General features: G+C 36.5%; 1 protein-coding gene across 1 annotated transcript in view; it reads left to right on the top strand.

Annotated features, from left to right (window-relative positions):
• il4r.2 (interleukin 4 receptor, tandem duplicate 2) overlaps positions 1-20757 on the top strand; it is a 29186-nt gene that overhangs the window by 3899 nt on the left and 4530 nt on the right. The window contains 10 exon segments of the mRNA XM_073944943.1: positions 685-756; positions 1233-1326; positions 13603-13721; positions 13841-13912; positions 15723-15846; positions 15940-16100; positions 16190-16338; positions 16854-17010; positions 19076-19169; positions 19266-19332. Of these exon segments, the coding sequence (XP_073801044.1) occupies positions 13849-13912; positions 15723-15846; positions 15940-16100; positions 16190-16338; positions 16854-17010; positions 19076-19169; positions 19266-19332 (816 nt within the window). The 5' untranslated portion in view covers positions 685-756; positions 1233-1326; positions 13603-13721; positions 13841-13848.

The raw sequence follows: 20757 nt of genomic DNA, 5'->3' as shown, positions 1-20757 counted from the left end.
AAAAATGTGGAAAAAGTGAAGCGCTATCAATACTTTCCGGATGCATTGTATATGGTTTTTAGCACGTTATGAAAGACTTAAAAAAATAGTCCAACATTATCTACAGCAGCAAAAGACCCTCCACATCAAAAGCTACTGGTCAGCTCACAATTCAGCAAACATCTGAAAAACAAATAGCTTATTATGCCTTCACAAAAAAATCTGTGTTTTTGAGTCTAATGAAGATAGTACTATTTTATTAAATTATTATTTAGCCTGGCATGTTTACTGTTACAAAATATTTTAAATGTTTCTTAAAATAAAACATATTGTGTTCAATGGGGGAAAAGTAGCTGTTTTTACACAGAGATAAAAAAAACACATTTCAGAGCAGTAATCACAATACTGTGAAACTGTGATATTTTTATCCAAGATTATACCCTCAGAATCTTATACCTGCCCATTCCTAGCCAGTTACTTAAAGCATTCAGTCAGAGTTTTTTTTTTTTTTCAGTTGGCCTATATTCTGTTTTTCTATGTTCTTGGAAATGCTGCTGTGCATGAAAATGTGACGACATATCCAGGTTCTATAGTTAATTCTGAAATAAATCTTAAAATGAAACAATATTTAAAAATGCAATATTTAATGTGTCAGACACTAAATAAACATGTCAATTCATTTATATTAATCTGATTCCTTAACAGGGCAGCACGGTGGCGCAGAGGGTAGCACGTTTGCCTCACAGCAAGAAGGTCGCTGCTTCGAGATTTGGCTGGGTCAGTTGGCGTTTCTGTGTGAAGTTTGCATGCTCTCCCCGTGTTGGCGTGGGTTTCCTCCGGTTTTCCCAAGTCCAAAGACATAGGTGAATTGGGTATGCTAAAATTGACCATAGTGTATAAGTGTGTGTGAATGAGTGTGTATTGGTTGCAGCTGGAAGGGCAACCGCTGCGTAAAACATATGCTGGATAAGTTGGCCTTTCATTCCGCTGTGGCGACCCCAGATTAATAAAGGGACTAAGCCCAAAAGAAAATGAATGAATGAATCCTTAACAGTTAATATTGGTATAATGAGCAGCAGTTGTCATTTATGTAAATTAACCATTTGAGCGTGCTTAGTTTGGGGTATGTTGTGCCATTAAATTGTCAATTGTCAATTTTTACATTTTAAATCTGCTTTAGCTTTCTTCTTTCCTATAAACCTGGAAATATAAAATATATATATTTTTGGATTTTAACAAATTGCTTATTTTAGTCTTAGATTGGTGTACGCTGATGGTCTGCTGAGAATTCTGCTGAGTTGAAGGGATCCTCCTGTCAGACAACCTCTCCAAAGTACAATAGGACTAGTAAGTAACATCTTAAACCTACACTACTGTTTCATAGCTTTTAGGTTGGTATGGTAAATTCTCTTCTGAGAGTGTCAGCTTTATTTAATTAATACAGTCAAGCAGTAATACTGTGAATTTAATACAATGTATATAATTAATAGTGTCACATGATGAAAAAATAGTATTCCAATGTACTGATTCTCTCCTCAAGCTGTTTTTTTTAAATATAAAACAGTTTAAATAAACATTTTTAGTATTCTTGATGTATGAAAAGTTTATTTTTAAGAGCATAGTATTTATTTGAAAAAAAAAGTTTGCTCTTTGATGATTGCTAACAATCAGACATGTTTCTTTAGAACAAAAAAAATTTGTGCAAAAAAGTATTCTCACTGAGCGTTGTCCAACTGTGGTCCAACACGTCATTTAAGTTTTCAAATAAGCCTAAAAGACTTGATTAGCTGCATCAGGTGCATTTAATTAGAGAGTTGAATATATAATTTCTTTATTTATCCTCCTCTATAGCCCACATATAATAGAAGTTGTTTGCTGAAAAACCTTTTTGTAGCAGAAATAAAGCTATGATTAGGCCCACCCGGATTTTTCGCAGAACTCCGCAGATGTTTAGCCAAACATTAATTGTTTATTTACTTGATTAAATGTGTGTAAATGTATATTAATTCAGTTTTTTAATTAATTTCAGTAATATTATTGACTAATGTGAAAATGTTCATCTGATTTATGTACAATGAGGTTTGTACAGTAATATTTTCTGTCTTACTAGATGTTATATGAAAAACTTGCTTTATTTACCAAATAAAGTGAATCTAATTGGATTTGCATTTTAAACATTAAATAAAACTTAAAAATATATTATTTTTTTATTTCATATATTAAGGTTTTAGTTATGATACTCCCAAAATAATTCCGCAGAAATCCGCAGACTTCCACCATAATTTTCAGCAGAAATAGCAAAAAACATCCGCAGATTCCTCCTGGCCCTAGCTATGATATATTAAATGTGGTGTACAGTGTGACATTTTAGTTGACGAAACTTAGTTTAATTTGCATGTAATGTGGTATCTGAAGATTAGACATATATTTAGATAAACATTTATACTAACACAATGATACTAAAAACCAAAAAAAAAAAAACATTCATTATGATTTCACAAGAAATTTAACTTTCAAATGGCTTTTCTGAAAATTAGTGCTCAGACACACTCTTTAAGTTTAAATTAAATTACACATTTTAGCTAGGCACTTGCATAACACATACTCCAGTTATATGTCATGAAACAAATATATATTTGTGGTAATATGAACTGCTGCAATGCTAATCTTTCTCCTTTTGGTTTCTTGCATTATTTAAGGGTTCCCACTACAACTTCTTGCTCTGATCTATATATATATATATATATATATATATATATATATATATATATATATATATAATATATATATATATATATATATATATATATATATATATATATATATATATATATAATATATATATATATATATATATATATATATATATATATATATATATATATATATATATATATATATATATATATATATATATATATATAGATCAGAGCAAGAAAATGTTATGTTTTCTTCTGCAGAAAGTCTTATTTCTTTTTTTTAATTTTAGTTTTGAATTAAAAAAAAAACATTTTAAGGTCAATATTATTAACCCCTTTAAGCAATTTTTTTTTCGACTGTCTACAGAACAAACCATCGATATACAATAACTTGCCTAATTACCCTAACCTGCCTAGTTAAGCCTCTAAATGTCACTTTAAGCTGTATAGAAGTGTCTTGAAGAATATCTAGTCAAATATTATTTACTCAGTTATTAGAAATGAGTTATTAAAACTATTGTGATTAGAAATGTGTAAAAAAATATTTTCGTTAAACAGAAATTAAGGGATTATATACATATATGTATGTATAATCCCTTAATTTCTGTTTAACGGAAATATTTTTATATACATTATATACATTATATACATACATACATATATATATATATATATATATATATATATATATATATATATATATATACAGTATTGTTATTTTATATTATTGATGTGTTATTAGTTCAGAGGAGATTGCAAATTGTTGAATGCCATTTATAAAAAAATAAAAAAAAAATTTGACTACAGACTTTAATAAGATTTTATCAGACAATTATTTTAATTTGTATGATTTTATTCACTTCTGTAAATATTGTTTGCTTGGTATTTATTTTGTGTTTGTGTCCTCTTTTATTAATGTAACTCCCTGAAGAAAGTCTTTTGGATACTGAACACATGACTGGTATTATCTTATATTTTAAAATTATAGTCTTGGAAACATGCATTTTCTTTAACACTATTTAAGAAATTATAAGCATTATAACATGTGCTTACACAAGTTATTTGTGTTTTAACTATAGTAAACTGTAGTCACCCTTAGTGTACATGTTCTGAAGTACTTGTAAATATTTCTATGGTCTTAATATAAATGCTGCAATGGACTTTGTATTTAAAATCTTTATTGCACAGTAGTTCAGCCATGGTTATAGTACAACTTGTTGGTTTTGTTTTAAACGTGGTAAAACATGGTTATGTGTGATAAAAGTATGTTAATCTATTTGTATGTTTGTGAAAATATTAATAAATCTTCAACTTATTGAGAGTGGTGTGTCGTGTTTATTATAAATAAGCAGCTGTTGCAGCTAGTGGTCCATAAGTATGAGCAAAACGCCTGAGAACAGCGCCTCCGCGGAGCGGCCGGTATATCCGGTTGCGTCGTCCTAACATCGGCCGGACAGCGTTTCCGATCATTTGCCGACGTCGCGGCGACATTTTGCCAATTAGCAAACGCTCACTGAGCGACATCGCACCGATGGAATTTTGAAAATCGGCACGACGTCGGCCCAACGTATGTGTGCTGTCTGGGAATACTATTTTATTGCAACGCCAAAGTAGGCTTGTCTTATTTTTTGTAATTTGCTGTTATTGTTATTGTTGGCTACATGGCAGGCTTTGCGAAATATTTTAAATAACATTTACTCATAACCTTACTAATTCGAGAGCCGAACCTAAAAAGGTTTTAGTGCAATAAGCCTGTACAATAAAGTAAGCCGCAATGCATATTTCTAGTGCATTCTCTTAACAATTATTGCTGGAATAATGAAATAAATTTCAAATTAACTAAATTAAACATATTATAGTTGATAAAAAAATAGTATCTAGTTCCGACAAACAGATGAGCTCGCTGCATGTGCGTTGCGCTAATAATTTGACATTTGCTCTACCTGAGAAAGTGCTACAGCGTGCCCTGCTATTTCACATACAAGGTTAGTGATAAGTATTTTAAAATAGTATTGCACATTATTCATTCATTTTCTTGTCGGCTTAGTCTCTTTACTAATCTGGCGTCGCCACAGCGGAATGAACGCGCACGCACATGCACACACACGCACGCACACCCCCCTTTGGACTGTGGGGGAAACCTACGCGAACGCACTACACTACTGAATTAGAGGACACAATCTCAAAAAAAAAAAAAAAAAACTTGATGCTTATTTACATTATCTAAAGTAATTTCTTACGAGGTAGGATCTTGTTGTATTATATATTTTTGTTTTGATATGCAAATGTGGCGCGAAGGGGGGGGGGATAAGGCTTTTTGTAGTAGCCAGACCAATACAATCACTTGCACACTGCGGCCGAATTAACACAACCTATTGCAATTAGAGCTCGACTACGCCACCCAGTACATTACCTGGGACACAAATCACAGGTTCATATCTCTGACAATAAGGGAATGAGACGTGGATGTAGAAAAATAGAGTTCCTTTTATTACAATGCACTTCTCATTGGACTACAAATATTAAAATGACGGCACAAGTGCTTTAAAAAGGCACTAGAAGGCGGTTACAAAATACAAAAAAAAAACAAATCCTCATCCAACCGCAGGAGCTGGGGCTTACTAAGGTCGGGCAGGCTAGGCACTGGGCCCGAGAATGACCCACAAATTCACACGTGCACACTCTTAGATTCCAAAAACACCACACAGTGAACTTCAATGCACACAAGTGAGCAAAAGACTAATTCATCAAAAGAGCCACGCCACACAGCAGCCTGACTGCCCGTACTAGACACCCCCAGCTCCTAGGGAGAAAAGAAAACCACAATTAGGAAGGAAATAAAACACTTAAGGAAACACAATATTAAATGGGCTCACAGGGGTATCAAAAACAGACTACTTGAGCAGCTACCAGCCGCCCAGGGGCACGGAGGTGACAGGCCCCCGCTAAAAAGAATCCCAAATAATATGTAGTAAAAGTTAGAGCACAAGGTCACAATATTGGAACAGGACAACGCACCAGAATGCAGGTATAGAAGCAAAGCCAAGCAGTCAGTTAGACAACACTTGTTTTAGGGGTTCCCATTTTTTGTAAATGTAGAAAAAAACAAACATCAAAACATATGCAAAACAAAAAAAAAAAAAACACTGATACAAAAGCAACGAAAATAAATAAACGACAAAACAAAAAGCAAAACAAAAAAAAAAAAACAATTAACAAAAACAAAAGAAACAAAACAGAATCAAAACTGAATTAACAAACAAAACAGCAGCATCCAGCAGGTGTCAAGGGCAGGAGAAGAGGCTCAATCCACAGTGTAATCGCTACACGAGATGCCAGTCAACCCTCCGGCAAAGCCAGGCGTCCGTACTAATAACTAACTAGAAAATATAACAAAAATCAGTTTCTACTCATAGTAGTTTGATATGCACAGAAATGTACGAGCGGTAGCGCCCTACTTACCGATTGGGAAGACAGCAGTCACGGGAACGCGCAAAAGTTTCAACAGAATCACGAGGGAGAGTTCAGCTCTATGAAACGCGACTGGCTGGATTTTCGTTTTTTGGTTTAGGGTAGGAAAACGGATAAACGACTTTAAAATTCATTTTACACATGTAGGCGGTGCTGAAACGCCCACTTTCCTCTAATTGGTCAACCAAATCTGCGCTCGTGACGTCACCCTCAAAATAAAAGCCTTACACGCAGGCTTTTAATTATTATTATTTAATTATATATTAACCAAGTTTACATATTCTATCATTTGAACCACACACAGTTAGCAGGCTTACATTCATTGCGTATGTATAAATTAAATAAAAACGTAAATCAGCAGTATTCTTAGACATTTGTCATTAAAATAAGGTCATAGTTCACTGCCAAGCTTCTTGCTGCTGTGCACCTGATGCAGTGCAAAGATAGCCATTTCCGAGGAGCACCTGGTTTACATGATTGTTTCAGAGCTATTGTAGGCCTAAATAATAGCCTACTCTGTATAAAATAATAATAATTTATTATTATTATTATTATTATGCCTATTATTATTAGTATTGTTATTATTATTATTTACTTAGTTATTCAATGGTTGTAAGAACACATTGGACCCTGCATGGGGCTATAATAAATGGTACCATTTGTTTCTATTGGATTTTCTCCTATTTTAATTTAATATATGCCTTTAGCCTATTGTAAATATTTATTTGATAATTAATACTTTTTTATTGCAACGTCAAAGTAGGCCTCTCTTGGCAAAAAACTTGCACAGGCAAAAGTAATGATGAATGTGTTGAAGGAAAAAAAAAACATTCTAATTATTTGTTAATAAAATAGTGCAACATTATTCTCAGTCAGTGTAGGCTGAAAAAATTAAGATCGCCAGCATTTCAAGAGTGGTTTTATTTTTAGTTCATTGATATGACTCGCTATATTTCACTAAGGCTGCATAAGACTGCGCATCTTGCTTATTTTCTCTATTTTACATACATAACATATCATACAGTCCAGGTTCTATCGTTCTAGTGAGTGTGGGGCATTGCTTTACAGTGGTAAAGTGGATTATTTCTTGGCAAATTCATAATGATTCACTTTGTTTAGTAATAAATTTCATAGTTATAAAATAACTACATTTCAAGAATATATTAACACTTTCAACTATTTAGGATTATTTATTGCCTCAAAAGTAATTTCAAAGTAACATTAAATGTACGTATAAACTGCTTAATTTGTGTGTGTAAACACCTAAGATGCAAAAAGCTTATTTTTGACCAGAATAGGCCTGCTAAATGCAACGGTCAATGTATGTAAACTTATGACCTAAAATGTCTTAAATGACTAAATTTAAGTCTTTTTAAGTTTTTAAATAATTTAAGTTTAACATAAATAATTTCAACTTTAAACTTCAAATTAACAGAGTATGGCAAATAAATTGTTTATTAAATGGAGGTCAGGTGTCTATCTTAATTATAATTATTAAATATTATGACACTATAATTCAGTGGTGTATTGGAGAGTACGCACCTTGTAATTAATTAATTTTAAATAAGTGGTTTATCCTAAATAAAATGCAATGGGATCGGTGTGCAATGAATAGTTTGAAAACGCGTCAGGTTACGAATGTAACCATGGTTCCCTAAGGGAACGAGACGCTGCGTCTCTTTAGGAGACACAATGGGATACAGTCCCTCTCTTATAACTTCCTGAAGCACAGGTGAAATCAATCCAATGTAATTGGCGGGACCGTGTGTGACGTCAGACCGGGAGGTATAAAAGCACCACGGAAGCATACAACTTCAGCTTAGAACCTCTCGAACGAAGCGCACCAGGCTTGAAAAAGTATGGCAAAGCGACGCAGCGTCTCGTTCCCTTAGGGAACCATGGTTACATTCGTAACCTGACGCGTTCCCTTTCGGGAACTCTACGCTGCGTCTCTTTAGGAGACACAATGGGAACGCTATCCCAAACACGCCATAGTTTGATATGCCTGGTATGAGTTCTCCTAATTCTAGAAAAGATACTGGTTCTCAAAGTAGGATCCAGATCTAATCATTAAAACCTTTTTGAAGGTTTGCAGGGTAGAGAACCCTGCTGTTTCCTCAGGTGCCAGCCAAACATTTGCCAGCATAAAGAAGGATTTTGAAGCTGCCATACCCCTGGTAGAATAGGCCCTTATTGCCTCTGATAGAGAACGTTTCAGGGCCTCATAAGTCAGTGAGATAGACTCGACTATCCACTGGCTCAACGTCTGCCGAGACGCAGATGCCCCCATATTAGGTGGGTCATAAACAATGAATGATTGCTACATTTGAACTCCATTCAGCCGTATGATGTATGCGTCTAACGCCCGTACTGGGCAAAGCAGATGAAGCGCTTCTGATCTGCATCATAAATGGTGGAGGATTAAAGGCCTGCAGCACCATAGGTCGTATCACCTCATGGAGACCTTAAAGAAGTACCCTATTGTGGGGTACAGGAATGCTCTCACCATGCCAGGTGAGCAAGAGGGAGCTCCTCTTTTGAGATAAAATGCCATTTCAGCATTAGAAACTTTGTTACATATCCTTCAATGCAAAAATAGGGACTGTCGACAGGCCCTCGAGCACTATCAACAAATCCTGAATAGGAATTTTACTGGTGCATTTAGGCCTCAACCTCCTGGATCCATGGAGGAATCTGACCACTGCTACAGATACATAAAGCGTCTCATTAAAACGCTCCTGGATAGAATTCCAGCACCAACCCCACAGGTGGTGAAACTGGACCAAAGTGGTGGTCGGTACACCACAAAGTGAAAAATTTACCTGGTGGCATACAATGTCCTCATGGAAGGGGCTCTGGAGCTGAGTGTGGTTTGAACATGTTCAGTTGAAAAACCAAGATCTATGAGGTGGGTCCCCTCAGAGGCCACACCCATAGCTTGCCTGGGACAGAACTCTTCTGAACAAGAATCTCCCATGGGAGACCATTAAGGAAAGACATTAGGTCTGAGAATCACAGTCTTGTAGGCCTAGGGGCCACCGATAGTAGGTTGAGCCCCCTAAATGGACTCTCTCCAGACAGGTGCATATATCCACGTCGGCTCTGCCGAATCTCTGTCAAATGGTCGCTACTACTTCTGGGTGCAGTCGCCATCCCCCAGGTGCCGACCCCTGCCTCAACAGGGGGTCTGCTCCTACATTCCTGGGCATGAGATGTAAGCTGCCTTCAGTGAGTGCAGCTTCACCCGAGCCCACAGAAGGATCTGCTCCGCCAACCTGCACAGAGGGCGCGGATTCAGACTCCCTAATGGCTGACAAAAGACCACCGATGTGTTGTCGGTTTTCACTAACACAAGGTGACCTCTTATTTGAGGTAAACAAGTGTTTCAGAGCATGAAACACTGATAACATCTCCCAGCAATCGATATGCATGTGGAGAAGATGGTCCCTCCTTTGCCCCAATGTGGGAAGGCCCCTCAGGGTCGCTTCCCAACCCTCGCATACAGCTTCTGAAGTCAGTGCCATGCGCTGAGAGATTACTCCCAATGTAGGGCTTTGGGACAGAAAACAGGGCTGTCACTATCGATAAAGCTTGTAGATAATGTCACAAGGCTTTGATTATGCAAAATCCCTGGATTTGAGCCACGGCTGTAACAATGACATGTTAGCAGACCCAACCATGTTGATGGCTGCTGCTAACCAGCCTCTAAACAGTTTGACAGTGATAGCTAGGCCCAGACTGACACTCTTTACGGCGATCTGGATTAACTCTATTTGAGTAGGGGAACAGACACACGAACATCGTTGTGGAGTTCCATAATACACCTAAAAAGTATTTGCCAACTTCTGTCTCAACATGAACTGGCACAATAATACTTTACTGTAGGATTCGCCGCAACCCCAACTTCTGTATGTAAACAAGAACAACATCTTTATGTGGTATTGCTAACTCCCTAAACTGGAATTAAATTAGCCAGCCGTCGAGAAAATAGAGAATACAAGTCCTTTGTAGCCAAAGTGAAACCAATGGTACGTTAACTACGTTGGTGAATGTGTGGTGTGAGAATGCCAGACCAAATGAAAGAACCCTGTACGCCTTGCCCCTGAAGGTGAAACTCAGGAACTTTCTGTGACTTTAAAGGATGGATATGTGACAAACCAGCCCTCAGCCTGTATTTGTGACACTATGGTGCTGATAGTCATTGTTTTGAACTTCAGCATTTGATCATAGCGATTTAGTCATCTTAATATATATATATATATATATATATATATATATATATATATATATATATATATATATATATATATATATATATATATATATATAGGATATAATGTCCATCCTTCTTTGGAACAATGAAGTAATAATATAAAAACCCCGACTCCATGTCTGGAGGAGGACCTGTTTTATGACTTCCTTCCTCAGAAGGGAGTCTACTTCATTTCCATTTCTAGAGCCTGCTTTAACTTTACTACAATTGTAAAGCAAATTATTGCACCAAGAGGGGTGTGAACCAAGCTGCATTATATAGCTCCTCTTTAAGGTTAGCAGGACCCAACTGCAAAACGTTTGGCAGCCGCTGCCATTCTGCCAGAAAATACCGCAGGGGTACCAGTCCCTCAAGACTGGCCTCTATGCTCCCCTAGATGGCTAACTCAGGGCACTGAAGTGAACTCACGACAGGAGGCCACTAAGTTAACTGCTTTTGGACCCTCCGTAGAGGGGGTGAGTCCACTAGCGCCACCACTTTTGGGATAAAACGCTGGTGGACAACACCGGGGGTCTCCGCGCCCTGAGGCACCAACGGTGGGAGGGTTGGCGGATGGACCCCCTGTGGGGCACGAGGAGGAGGCTTTTGCTCCTCGCAGGTGCTGCCTGAAGAATTTCCTAATACTAGAACTTCTTCGGAGACTATAGTCGTTTCACGACAATGGTTCTTGGCCACAGTACATGACGGACTTTGTCTCCTGAGGGCACTGCCTCACTAGAGTCACCACTTTTGGGATAAAACACTGGTGGACAACACCAGGGGTCTCCACACCCTGAGGCACCAGCGGTGGGAGGGTTGGCGGATGGACCCCCTGTGGGGCATGATAAGGCAGCCCTTGCTCCTCGCAGGGGGTACCTGTGAGAGCGCTGCTTCCAACCCCAACTGTTTTTTGGGGGCTGAATGGATGCAACGCACTCTCTTGCCCCACACAATGCTGAGCGGATAAACTGGCTTGCGGCTGGTCCCGCCTAGCCGCCCTAGAAGAACGGTTTCTTAGGGAAAGAAGCTCCCGTAGGAGCCCCACCCCCCTCTGCCCGCTCAACAGATTCTCTAATGAACCAGCGGGCAAAAATGGGGACATCAAGGAAGAGACATTTGTCCTCTTTCTTGATATCGGACGGATTTGGCCACAAATGTCCCTGTGAACACCCATTTTTATGGCACAGAAAGACAGGTCTCAAGCCCGAAGCAGTTCCTTTTGAACGATAACAGGCCTCACCCTTGATGGCAAAGCAGAGTCTTTGCAGATGATAACTTCCTTGATTTGAAGTCTCACTCTGCAACAGAGTAATCTAAGCAAGCCATAGCTGAATAAATGGCTAATCATACAAACAATGTGAGACCTGCTTCAGGTTAATACTTCCCTGTGCAGGTACTCATTAAAAATTAGACCCCTTATATTTATAATAATAATAATAATAAGTATTATTATTATTATTATGTTCTATATTATAATATATGTTATATAATAATATTTTTATGGGGGATTAATTCAAGCAATACAGGCTTAATCTCAGCCAGTTCATCATATTCGGGACATAATGGGGGGGAACAACCATTTTGGCCCCAACGGCCTTCCATACTCTCAACTCCCTCGAAAGCAGAGGCGGAGCCGCAATCCCACAGTGCGAAAAGAAAGGCAGCCGTAGCAGGCGTCCGGCTCGCGCTGAAAGGATGCCGATCTGGAGGACAAAGAGGAGAAGAAAACCCTCGAGTTTTGTCTCCTTAACCGTCAGATCGAGCTGATTCCCCGCAAAATCACGAATGAGCCGCGGGAAACACTTTCACAGCACTCGACCAGGGCTTTTTAAAATGAGTACACACACCCCTCTCGAGGACTGATTGTACTTGCTCCTGGTCAAAGGCACTGCGCACACACATGAATCGTGCGTGTCTTGATCTATGATTACACAAGGACCCCGCAGGACTTGTACATAATTGGGGTAGAAAGAAAACACTTATATATACATTAAATGACTATATTAAATTATAATAAAAATAAAAAATAAAAAAACTAAATTCTATGCATTATTCCTATATTTCCCAAATATTTAATTAATATCTCATGAATTTTTGATTGTCTAAGCCCGTTTCCTAGCAAGACTTTCAAAGAAATTACCTTATCTTCCAGCTCTCCTAATTCTTGTATTAAATCAAACCTCTCTCTTTCATAAGCTGGGCATTCTAAAATTATATGATTGACTGTTTCCAACTCTCCACAATTATCACACTTCCCTGATTCATGCTTTCCTATTTCATACAAGCTGTAATTTAATGACGTATGGCCTATCCTTAGTCTTGTTATGATGACATCTTTCCTTCGATATCCGTATCTTTTCCGTATCTGATATAAATGTCTTCCTTTGATCTCCTTGTTCCACACCTGTTGCCATTTCTTATATATTTCGACTGCAATCATTCTATTAAATTCTGTTTTACTTAATGCTAATTTAATTTCTATTTGCTCATTATTTAAAGCTTTTTTTGCTAGCATATCAGCTTCCTCATTCCCATCTACACCCACATGTGCCGGTACCCAGAGAAATGAAACCATTCTTAACTGCCTAATTGTGAATAAATTTTGTAAAATTTCAAATACTAAATCTTGTCTAGCTTCAGATTTGGCACTTTGAAGGCTTTTAAGTGCAGCCATTGAGTCCGAACAAATTACTGCTTTTTCTGGTTGGACTTCTTCAATCCATTGAAGTGCTTTAATAATAGCTAATAATTCAGAGGTAAACACTGACACGTGATCTGATAATCTCTTTGCAATTTTGATTTTAAATTGTAGAATATATAAACTGAAGTTGTATGCTTCCGTGGTGCTTTTATACCTCCCGGTCTGACGTCACACACGGTCCCGCCAATTACATTGGATTGATTTCACCTGTGCTTCAGGAGGTTATAAGAGAGGGACTGTATCCCATTGTGTCTCCTAAAGAGACGCAGCGTAGAGTTCCCGAAAGGGAACCCCTGGTTCTGAATTTATTACATTTTTTTCTGAGTGTGTGAAAGAGCAGGTTAGAGATCAGTGTGAGCATGAGATCACGGTGTGTGAGGGAGAGAACAGCGCGGGCGCGAGCAGGTCTGGAGTCAGTGGAACAGCTGCGCGTCCGCGTGTCTTGAAGGAAACTTCGATACGCCCTTTTAAATGAAGTTCAATGTTTCGTTTGCGAATAGGGAAGCAGCCAGCAGACTGAAATTTCCACATTTTGAACTGCTCGTCTGGACTTTTTGTGTGACACAGAGAAGCAAATTAAGTTTCTTATGTTTTACTTCGCGAACGAGGAAACCTATAGGTACAGTGAAAATATATATTGTGCTACATTTTTGGCGAGGGATAATGTTTTGTTAAGTCTATAATCGTTTGTTGGTGTGAATTTCATTTCTGTATAATTTATTCTGTGTTTTTATGCAGGATATAGGATGTCTTCCTCATTATTTCTTTACCAGATCATCCTCACACTCGTCTGCCAAGCACTTTGTGACGGTAAACCTTTAACTTTTTTTTCCATAGAATTTTTGTTTTGCTCCATGACTTGGACTATTTATTAGGCTACATTAGATATAATTATATCAATATATAATATAAATATATTACATTAATGAGTCGATATCATATGTTAACTAATAAAGACAGCAGTAGTCAAAATTAATTTGAATAATTTTGCCTGACATGTTTACTGTTCCAAAATATTTAATGATATAAAAAAAATGAGATATATTGTGTTCAAAGGGGGAAAAAGTTTTTTGTTTTTAGCTAGACATTTAAAAATAACATATTTTAGAGCAGTAACCACAATACTGTTAAACCATGATATTTTAATCCAAGGTTATCAAATCGTCCGAATCTTATTCCGGCCTATGCCTAGTCACATCGCGAGCATGCGCAATGTTGAGTCTGGACTATAATTAATCATTTTGCTGGTGTTTTTGAGGCCTGTGACTGTGTGAGGGTTTTAAAAGCATGCATGTACCATTTGTAACTGTTTGAAAATGTAGCAATAGCAACTTATCATAAATCAAAAATGATTAGATTTATTGAATTGTTTATAAGATGAAAACTTTGTGCGGGAGCAAGGCGAGGGACAACAGAGGTAAGGATCCAATCTCAGTTTAATAAGATTATTTGTGCAGGCTAACAACATCAAAAAAAGGTGAGACTAGTACAATGAGGAAAATCCAGGAACATAGACAAAACCAGGCAATGGTCAAAATAAAGAGGATCAATGATATAACAAGGCTTTGGTCAAAAATACAAACAGGAAAAAAACAAAGAAATATCAACACATCACGTCAACATTATTACTCTGTACTGAACTAACATTTGTGTTATGACGGGCCCAAGTCCTTAAATGCACCCTTTCTAATGCATCCATTTCTTTTTGTTACAACATCTTCTTTTCTACATTTTAAATTGATGAAATCTCTACATTTTAAATGATTCTTTTTTTAACGGTAAAATTAATTTTCAATTAAAAATAATGCATACATTTTTTTATTTGACTGCTGGATTGCACCATGGATGTTTTATTTTGTAACATTATCATTATTATTATTATTACATAACATTACATTATTTTATTAATATTATATTTATTTGTATACTAAATAATATTTAATTACATTAAAATTGTATTTGATTAATCCTCACTATACAAAGTATGAATGAACACAATGTTATACATAGTTCATAGGAGTAATTTATACTTTTGATATTTATTGGGGGCCCCCAGATTTCCTGGGGCCTTAAGCAGTCGCTTAACTGGCTTAGTGGTTAAATCCGCCCCTGTGTGGTGAAGAAGTAGTCCATGTGATCAGTCCATGAATCACTACAGCTGTGAGCATGTAATCATCAGAGTTCCGGAAACAGGTGTGTGTGTAAGGTGCATGACAGGATTTGTAGTTCCTTAACACAGCTGAAGTTCACCAGCAATCTATCAGAAATGGATCGCTGGTGATCATGACAATTATATATTTTATGCACTTCCCTGCAGAATCATCCCAGTCAATCTAAAATGATAGATTTTTTCCTAACAGTTTTTCAACTTATCTGGTGAAATCGTATTCATATCGCAATTTATATCACATAATAAAAAGATTGCAATGTGCAATTTTTCCAATATTGTGCAGCCCTATTTTGCAGATGAGCAAGCACTGTAATAAATGTCTTCCACATGTAAACACGAACATCACATAGATGTCTCTGTGATGTATATGTGTGCTATCATGGAATTTCAAACGTTGCATGTTTTTAACCCTTTCTCATCTTGTATTTCCCGTCTCTGTATTTTCTTCAGATCCCATTAAGGACTTGAATTGTTTTAATGACTACGAGGCCGAGATGACGTGCAGTTTCTCTTCTGAAAGTCTCAGAAATTGTTCTGGATACAAGCTGAACGTCACACAAAAACTAGCATATGAGTGAGTGTTTGTACTTGCCTGTTGTTCCTCTGTAACTATTATTACCGCGCTGTTTGTTTCGTAATAAATTTACATGCTGAACGTTTCTTCCAGGATAAATAGGTTTTCATGCGTCTTTGAGAGAAGTCATCACAATGCCATTTGTGAATGCAAAATTGAAGTGGAAGGCTTTATTACTGAAGAGATCTTCTCCACTACACTTCTCAAAGGAACAAAGGTTTTATTACAAAGGGATTTCAAGACGATAGATTATAGTGAGTAAATGCTTGTTTAGCATTTTAAAGAAATAGAAGGAATTGTTTAGCATTGACAGACGTGTTTAAAATGTGCTTTTTTTCTGCAGTCAAACCAAAAACTCCTGTGTTATTTGTGAAGAAGACAGAAAATAGAAACTTTCATGTTACCTGGGATGATAGCTATGGACAAAGGAATGTCTTTACAGATAATTTGTTTATAACTCTGACCTATAGGATCAAAGGAGAAATTGAAACAGTAAGGAAGATGGCTTATAGTTCATATAAAATCTTTTTGTACTTTTGTACAATTTAATTCAGAATTATTAGCCCCCCTGAATTATTATCCCCCTGTTTACTTTCCCCCCAATTTCTGTTTAACAGAGAGAAGATTTTTGTCAACACATTTCTAAACATAATAGTTTTAATAACTCGTTTTTAATAACTGATTTCTTTTATCTTTGCCATGATGACAGTAAACATTTTTGACTAGATATTTTTCAAGACACTTCTATACAGCTTAAAGAGACATTTAAAGGCTTAACTAGGTTAATTAGGTTACTAGGCAGGTCAGGGTAATTAGGCAAGTCACTGTATAGTCATTGTATCCAGAAGAACAAATATTATCAGACATGCTGTGAAAATGTTCTTGCTTTGTTAAACATCATTTGGAAAATATTTAAAAAAGAAAAAAATAGGAGGAGGGCTAATAATTCTGAATTCAACAATATGTAGATTTTTTATAAATAAAATAAAAACAAACATTTTCTACAGAATTCCACAAAGGAGGCAAACACTGTTGGATTCTGTGTTATCGTGGGCAGTCTTCTCCAGCCAAAAACTGAATACATTCTGACAGCAAAAATGAGCTCGAACTACAACGGTCAGAAGATATATAGTGATCAGAGTGCAGCAGTTCATTTCACCACTGGTAAGTAAATCTATTTATCTGAAACTTTTACAAGGATAAAGTAATATTGTAAATAAAATATTATAAAAAAAAAAAAAAAATGGACCAAGAGTCCACTGCGGAGTGCTGTTACAGTATTACAGTAAAATAATTATTAATGGTTTCATTGACTTGCACAAGTGGTCTGAGGCACTGATTCCAGAAAATTTGTCCCTAATAATTTTTCTGTATGCATGTGTATATATATATATATATATATATATACACACACACACACATGCACACAGTGCTCAGCATATATGAGTACAGCCCTCGTAAATCTCTCATTAAGATTAATATTTTCTATTAGAAGCTATACAACATTATATTTGTGCATATACATTAGATTTTTATTTAGGGAAAAATGTTGAATGAGATTTTAAAAAGAGAAAAATGGAAGAAAAACAAAAAAATTTTGAAAGTTGTAATTTTGTAATTTCCTTTCCCATTATTTCACATGAATTTAAATGTATTGTTTTTTTAATATTTCTGAAGGTTTTCGAGGGCCTGAATATGATTTTTTTTAAATAAATCTGTTTACCAAATATGTTTTGTTGAAGTGCACCTATATATGACCGATATTCACTGATTCATCTCAAAATAGGTTGTACTCAATAATGTTGAGCACTATATATATATATATATATATATATATATATATGTATATATATATATATATATATATATATATATATTCTTTTTTTTCACTCATTTGAAAATATGTTTCAATGTTTTTGAAAATAGGATTGTAAGCGCAACAGCAGGTGTTCCTTGCAGAAAGCATCCATCTGATGGACACTTATTCTGAAATTTGTCGTATGTCTCTATAAGTGTTAAATGTGAAATGTCAATTGTTTTGGGTATATCTAATTGCAATATTTGGTCATAGTCATCTGTTATTTGTTCCAGAGAAAACAGATTTGACTGTATTATTACTGATTTATTACTTTGTATGCTTTAAGCTTAATGCTATATGAAAACGCAGCCATTGTTTTTTCGACTGATTTGCTTAGAATTGTTATGTTGTTAAATGTTATTGCTCAATAAAGGTCATTTTTATATGAATTACAGTATCATTAAATAAAAGTACTTTCTCTTGCAAAATGGTCAGTGTTTGTAGTGATTGACAGTTCAAGTTACATTCTTCCATCATTTGATGGCAACAGAGACTGTGTAATGATAAATCATAAAGGACATTTTGAAGGAGAGAAATTTTCCTTATTTGTTGAAAGGAGGCATTGCTTTTTCTCAGCAGACATTTTAAAATATTACTAAATGTAAGATAAATTTTGCTTTATTTGTTCTCTCTCTTTTGTATATTGTATTACTATATGTCGATATAGTTTGGTGTTTGCTTTGCTTGAAGCCAAAGCAAATGATGGGGTTAATTCCCAATTGTGGTAAAGTAATACAGACTGAACTGTTGATTTATTGATTTAGTTTTATGTCATGCAGCCTTATAATCCTAATTTGTGAGCAATATTCTTTGTTTTATCATCATTAAGACATTACAAAAATCTATATGATGCAATTAAATAAATAATTCAGAAACTGCTCAGCTGTTAATGCAGTCTACTTCAGACATATCTTGAATGAAATAATGTGTATGTGGGGGATTGGGTGGGGCTAAAGGTCTATTTGCCATGCAATGTTCACTGCAACCCTTAAATTGGTTGAGCTGTCTTCACAGTATCATGGGTAATAGAGTTTTTTTCTGCATTGAACATGGTTGTTTTTTATAATTAGGTTTATTTAGACAAAAGAGATGCATGTAAGCACATGTAACTGATTAACCTCAAAGCTGTCTGTCTTCAAAGGTTTAACCGTTGTTATTTAAACAGGTTTTTATTACTGGAACTTCCTGATTGTGGCAACAGCAGTGGAGTTCCTGTAATAAATATTCATTTTCTTAACCAATAAATATGTTTTTAACAATAACTGGAATGTCAGATGAATGACACAAAGGATTTTGGGACATGTTAGACTGCAGCAACTGACTGTGTGGTAATACTCTATTAATGCTGATCAATCTGTATGTGTTCCACAGCTCCATTACCTAATGAAATAGTCAAACTGGTGGTTCCACCATTGTGTATTGGTTTACTCATCATCATTTGTATGACCTTCATCTGTTTTTTGAGGTAAGACTTGTCTTGCCATCACTCTATATTTAGCCTTTTTACTATTCCTTTATGCAACCTTGACAAGTCCTGACGCACTTTACTTCTTCATTACAGGATGAAGTCAAAGTGGTGGGACAAGATCGCCAAGCCAACAATTAAAGACAATTTTGGAAATAAGAAGGTAAAAACAAAAATCAACTAGAAAAGTAAAGTTCTTAGACAAAATTCATGCGTCTTGATAAAAGCCCAGTCTGAAAGTTTGAAGAAGTTTCAAAGTTTAAATCATTGAAGTCGTTTTTAAGAAGTGTGAAACTGTTATAACCGGGGCTTAATTTGTGCTGGAACACGCCAGATCCAGCACCTCTGAAATCTGATCTGGCACCTCATTTACAGATCCCCCACCTCAACTGTCCTCCTCCCCCGTCCGCTGTTCACTTTCACTTTCTTCCGTGACTATCCAACCCTCTTCACTTTCGTCTGCAACACCTATCTGCCATCCAATGCCCTGTATCCCTCCACCCCCTGCTTTCCAGTTTCGTGCGCGACACCTTTACATCCTCGGGTAACATGCCGGATCTGTTACCCCGATCTGTTTCAGGAACTTGTTTCTTGCTAGGCAGTTGATAGGGTGTTCTGAGTGGTTGCTGGTCGGTTGCCAAGGTGTTGCTACTCAGTTTTTTGCTTATTCTGAGTGGTTGCTTCGGTGTTGCTAGGCAGTTGTTAGGGTGTTCTGAGTGGTTGCTAAGGTGTTTTAGGTCATTGTTATGGTGTTGCTTGGCGGTTGCTAGATTGTTCTCAGTGGTTACTAGGCGGTCACTAAGGCATTGCTAGGTGGTTGCTAAGATGTTGCTAGATGTTTGTTAGGGTGTTCTGAGTGGTTGCTAGACGGCCGCTAAGTTGTTTTAGGTCAGCCATATCCAAACTCAGTCCTGGAGGGCTGGTGTCCTGCAAAGTTTATTTCCAACCCCAATCATACACACCTGGGCTAGCTAATCAAGCTCTTACTAGGCATTCTAGAAACATCCTTGCAGGTGTGTTGAGGCAAGTTGGAGCTAAAATCTGCAGAACACTGGCCCTCCAGGACCGAGTTTGGACACCCCTGTTCTAGGTCATTGCTAAGGTGTTGCTAGGGTGTTGCTAAGGTGTTCTGAGTAGTTGCTAGGCAGTTGCTAAAATAAATTACCATAGTTCTAGTATGAATTAGCATGTTGCTAGTGTAACCCTAGTGAAATAGTTATATAATTATTTATAATATTATTTAGAGCAGCACAATCATATTATTATTATTATATCTACAAGTCTTTATAAATATAATAAACAAAATAAAATTAATGTATACAAATGTAGTTTGAGGTAAAATAACAACCAATCGTAGGAGCGGGTTGTTAGCTCCGCCCCTTCCAGCTTGAGACGAGACCTGTTGGCAGAACAATAGAGAGGAGCAAACTTGAACAAAAAGATATTGGTGGGCAAAGCGAGGCTTCATGAAACACTGAAAAAGTCGAAGCAAATGTGTCGAAGCTTCGAAACGTTTCGAAACCCCACTGTACAGTGACACCTAGTGGTCATTTTTTATGTATTGCACTGAAATAGCTGCAGCACATAA

Source organism: Danio rerio, chromosome 3, assembly GCF_049306965.1.
Source record: "Danio rerio strain Tuebingen ecotype United States chromosome 3, GRCz12tu, whole genome shotgun sequence".
Taxonomy (NCBI): domain Eukaryota; kingdom Metazoa; phylum Chordata; class Actinopteri; order Cypriniformes; family Danionidae; genus Danio; species Danio rerio.
Note: the sequence above shows the minus strand (reverse complement) of the source record. Positions and strands in the feature narration are given on the sequence as shown.